The 4,760-nt window shown below is 41.3% G+C and overlaps 1 protein-coding gene across 1 annotated transcript; it reads right to left on the bottom strand.

Annotated features, from left to right (window-relative positions):
• Window positions 1-2,614: 2,614 nt before the first annotated feature.
• LOC108975190 (trichoplein keratin filament-binding protein) lies at window positions 2,615-4,512 on the bottom strand. The gene has a single exon (XM_018943531.1). The coding sequence runs from the start codon at window positions 4,365-4,367 to the stop codon at window positions 2,742-2,744; it is 1,626 nt and encodes a 541-aa protein (XP_018799076.1). The 5' UTR covers window positions 4,368-4,512; the 3' UTR covers window positions 2,615-2,741.
• Window positions 4,513-4,760: the final 248 nt, after the last annotated feature.

The following is a 4,760-nucleotide window of genomic DNA, read 5'->3' as shown; positions in this document are numbered from 1 at the left end:
TCTGGAGCGTCTGTGAGTCAAGTGCTGTTGAGCTGCACTACACCAGCTGTAGATGTCTAGTTGCGGGAGCAGAGAACATTTATTGGGAGCGGTGTTCATTAGAGTTAACTGTAATGGTATTTCTCGACCCTCTGGAAAGTCTTACATCGTTGCTGCAGCGCTGGCTTGCCAGCTTCATACGAACTCCTGTGACTGGAGTTCAAAATCTCAGGAAAAGTTTCAACTTGAAGATACTTATAAAATTTTACTGCTTACCGCGCACGTGATACCTTACCGTCTACACTGAGCGCGAGCTGACTGCATATATTGTACGCTGCCGCCGAGCTTCACCTAGAAGTTGTGCTGCTATGAACCATGCAGTTATTGTAGAGTTACTGGAACCGAACTCTTCGTCTATGATTGTTACTTCACTAACAGAGTAAGTATATGCATATACTTAATAAACAAATAAACTTGTGTCAGTAACACCCTGTACCTAATACTTAAGTCTATATAGTGGTAGTGTGGGCATAGACGAATCAAAAAACATTTTTTAAATCGCCTTTAATTTATTTTATATGTTTATAGCCTGAACAGAGTAGCAGACAGAAGGAAACGTCGAAGACCCTGTAAAGTAACAGGTCAATTGAATAGTCCGCGGACTGATACATAGATGGCATACTAGTAGTATAGCCACGTGAATTTCAGTTACACCTAATCTTCAAAAGGCGCGAATTTGAGAACTGTCGGATCATTAGTTTGTGATTTACGAGTTGTGTTCAAAAAGTTTCGCGAGTTTTGTGTTTTTTCAAAAATTATTTATTTATTCATGAATATCTATTTTGTCCCCTTCAAAGTAATCGCCATGAGATATTATACACTTGTACCAACGGTTTTAACAATCTTCGAAGCACTTCAAAAAATCATATTTTTTATCTTCTTCAGCTCCTCCTTCAGCGTCAAGAGAAGCTTAACGTCGTCCTTTCATGGACCTCTTCAGTTTAGGGAGCAAGAAAGTCACAGGGGGCCAGATCTGGGGAATACGGTGGCTGCGGCATCATTAGTCTGTTGTTTTTGGCCAAAAAGTCGCGCACAAGCAACGATGTGTGAACAGGGGCGTTATCGTGGTGCAAAAGCCAATTTTTGGCCACATCTTCTCGGCCTTCTGAGAACATTTTGTACCACCGATAAACGTTGCTTCGGTCCAAGGTAGCTTCTCCGTATGCCACAGTCAACATGTGCAATGCATCCGCGCACTTAATTTCGCTTTTCAGACAAAATTTGATACAGGTTCTTTGATTCATTATTTTGAATAGGTAAAAATCGAAAACGATCCAAAACACGTGCAAGCTAAGCAGCTGTCAACAATGAAATGAACATTCAAAATGGCCGAGCTTGTCGGCATAAGTGAGARACATGAGTACCAACATAACGCCACAAAAAATTCGAAATTCGAATATACGTAACCCGCGAAAATTCAAAATTCGCGATACTTTTTGAACACACGTTTGAAGGACGAAATCGGCAAAAGCCGGCTGCATTTAAAAAAAAAAAAAAACAAAAAAAACATAGGATGTGCCGTTTGACCAAGTCAAAGTGACTGTGTCACAAGTCAGTGGAAACGACGTAAAAAATCCATGAACTGAACTTCGAATTGCTTCCGCATTCAATGGATCTTCAAAATCTGGGCCCCAGCGATCGTTTTCTGCATTCAGATCTCAAAAGTACGCTCGCTGGGAACAAATTTTCATCGAATGCAGCGTTGATCACCGAAACTAAAGAATATTTAGAAACAAATGACAAATTGTACTATCAAAATGGCATCGAAAAGTTGTAGGGTGGCTATAATCGGTGCATCATCCTTGAGGGAACTACATATGTTGAATAAAAAAACGAATTCTACTAAGAAATAATATAATTATAGGCCGCGCAGTTTACAATTGGCCTGTTATATATGTATATGTGTATTAATGATTAGCGTGACGAACTAGGTCCAGTTAGTCACAGCCGTCTAGGTACCTATATGCGTAAGTCCGCGTTTTCTGCGGTATATCGGATTACTATAGCGTATAGTTGCCATACAAACTGACCAATTAAAATCGAGCTCTTGTAAAAATATTTTGTATTCGTGAAGGGCATTGTAGCTTCGGTGCAAAAAAAAATAAGCCAACATTAGTTTGAAATGTTTTTTTGCCAGGAAATCACTGCGTGTTCTGGTCGCTTACTTCATGCAGCTTCCTCGCGCTGTACCGTTTTTCCCCCAAGGGTGTGCTTACGCTCTACATTCAGACATTTAATTTTCACACTCCCGCCAGTACCCGCGAGTGGAGTATTAATGCGATTTTAAACGTAAACTTGTGCATGTGAGCAGCTGCATAAGTGCAACACCCACGGTGCTGGAGCCGTAGCCTATTTAATGTGAGTGCTTTTTAATTACAGAAAGAAAGTTCAGAGTAGTTTCCTTGCTGAAATACTTTAAATTATAAAAAAACAAACGTGAAGTGAAGTTCCAAAAGCCAAATACATACATACCCATRCACTTTCTGTGCGTTTTAATGCATTCGCATTTGCCTGAAACCGTTCGAAAACTTGTACGAGTGTGATGTGTATTTAATTTGTGTTTTTTTGTTTTTTTTTTCAATTTATTTTTTATGCAAAATTTTGTTTAAATGTATATAAAAATATTTTCAACACCTTTTCTTCGAAATTCGTCATAAAAAGTCTAGTAAAAATAGGCTAGCAAAAAGATGAAGAAATTTAAATTATGTCCAAGCTATGCGCTTACGCGCGAATTTCGGTCGCGAAGCTGATTCCGAAGTGACAATGCTCGGCGATCGCTGAGTTAACAAGCGCGGCGAATCGATGCCATGACGTGCAGCTGGCAAGTCCTTCCAAACGTCCAAATTCAAATTCGTAAACGAGTTGGTCACTTTAGGCAGCTCAGAGGACATAGGTCTGCGTCGTCCGAAATGTGTGGCAGACGTGGGTGCACTCGGTATGCCACTCGGCATTAGCTGGGCAATGCTTACGTTGTCGTCAGCCACCGAAACCTGATCTCCGGCATCTACACCGTTTCCCCTACCAGGCAATGATATGGCAGTGTCACTACTATTAGCTACAAGCAGCGCACTACGCGGCGATTGCTGCTCTTCGGCTACTAATTGCTTCAGCTTTTCATTGGAATTCTCAAGCGCTGTAAGATGTGTGGAGCGCACTTCGTAAGCATCGGTTTGACGTTGAAGATTCTCATTAATGCGCGTAGCAAATGTACAACGCTCTTCCGTTAGCAGTTGTTTTAGTTCATGGTAACGCTCAAGATGTTGTTGTTGCCATAAGGACTCGAGCCGCTGCATATTGTACTTAGCCTCCGATTCGTACATTGCCTCAACTTGCGAGAGATTAAATGTTTCGGCTTCTAGATGTCCTCTGTATTTGTTCAGTAAACGGTTTACGTTATCGGCACATGTGGTGTAGTCACTCAGGCGCTCCAGTATGCTTATGCAGAGCTTGATTTGGTTGCAGAATGACTCGGATCGTTTACGTATGAAAATTTTGATTTTTTTCAGATTGTAAGCTTGCGATACATCTGCGGACTCCATAATCAGCGAACAACTCTCCTCTAATAACTCCAATTCCTTATCAACATCACTCAGACATATACGTAAATGCTTTTCCGCCTCTTTCAAACCGTCTGCCTCAGCCTGTCGCAGCTTTAGCTCATCCATATGCTTTTCCTGCAGCTCACGTATTTCTTTTATCTCCTTTTCGCGTATTAGTTGACGTTCACGTTGCACCTGCTCCGTACGACTGATCTCCTCCTGCAGTCGCAAGTTGCGTTCCACTGACTGTGCTTCTTCCCGTTCACGATCATATTGCTCTTCGATTTTCTTGTCCAACCAATTAAGCTTGGCCAGCGTCTCATTGTTAGATTTCGATTCGAACAAGATGTTGTCATCATCGACACCATGTCGCCAACGTCCATATAATTTAGCCTCTAAATCTAATTTCCGCTTGATATTCTCACGTTCCTTAGCACTCTGTTCAATCTTCTCCAGCTGTTCGGTGGTGGCAGCAAACTTGCGCGAACGCGGCCTATTCCGCTCAAGCATCTCTCTTTCGTACATAATCTTCTCTTTATCGAAGAGCTCACGCAAACGTTCACGTCGCTCAAACTGTTGCATCTCCTTTTCACGCTTTTCGCGTCGCTGCTTCAGCTGCTCTTCCGCATTTTTGTAGTACTCTGGCTTCGTCCAGTTCTCGAAACGTGTTGTCACCTTGCCCCAATGGTCATAGTAACGATTAACGGCAGCTGTGCGCTCAATACGATCGTGCTCAATTTCTCGTCGGCGTGCAAAGAGCGCCTGGATTTGATGAGAGCGTACGGACATTTAGCGCGCAGTCGTATTCCCACACGAACGTCAGTGTATGGCAAAATGGAGGCTGTAAGATAGTGATAGAAAATTGAAATGCTAGATTATATATGTATATCCAAATAGTTGTGTATAAACATTTATTATTTAAAATGAAATTATTGATGTGTCAACAGTGAATGATTTTTAAAAGTTGTATTTTTTTGGTGATGACGTTGGGAAAGAAATCAAAACAATTTTACGCACCCAAACAGTAAATATTTTTGTGAGAGGACTGGCAAAGTTCTGAACTGCTATTTCCGATAACTATTTTTGACCCTCCAGGGGTTTACCAACCTAGGTATGTATCTTAGGAAGTATTTCAAAGAAGTTATACACTAATCACAGATATAAATTATCAGTGTGTTAAGC

This window comes from Bactrocera latifrons, unplaced genomic scaffold (genome assembly GCF_001853355.1).
Source record: "Bactrocera latifrons isolate USDA-ARS-PBARC rearing strain unplaced genomic scaffold, ASM185335v1 scaffold_621, whole genome shotgun sequence".
Classification (NCBI taxonomy): domain Eukaryota; kingdom Metazoa; phylum Arthropoda; class Insecta; order Diptera; family Tephritidae; genus Bactrocera; species Bactrocera latifrons.
Note: the sequence above shows the minus strand (reverse complement) of the source record. Positions and strands in the feature narration are given on the sequence as shown.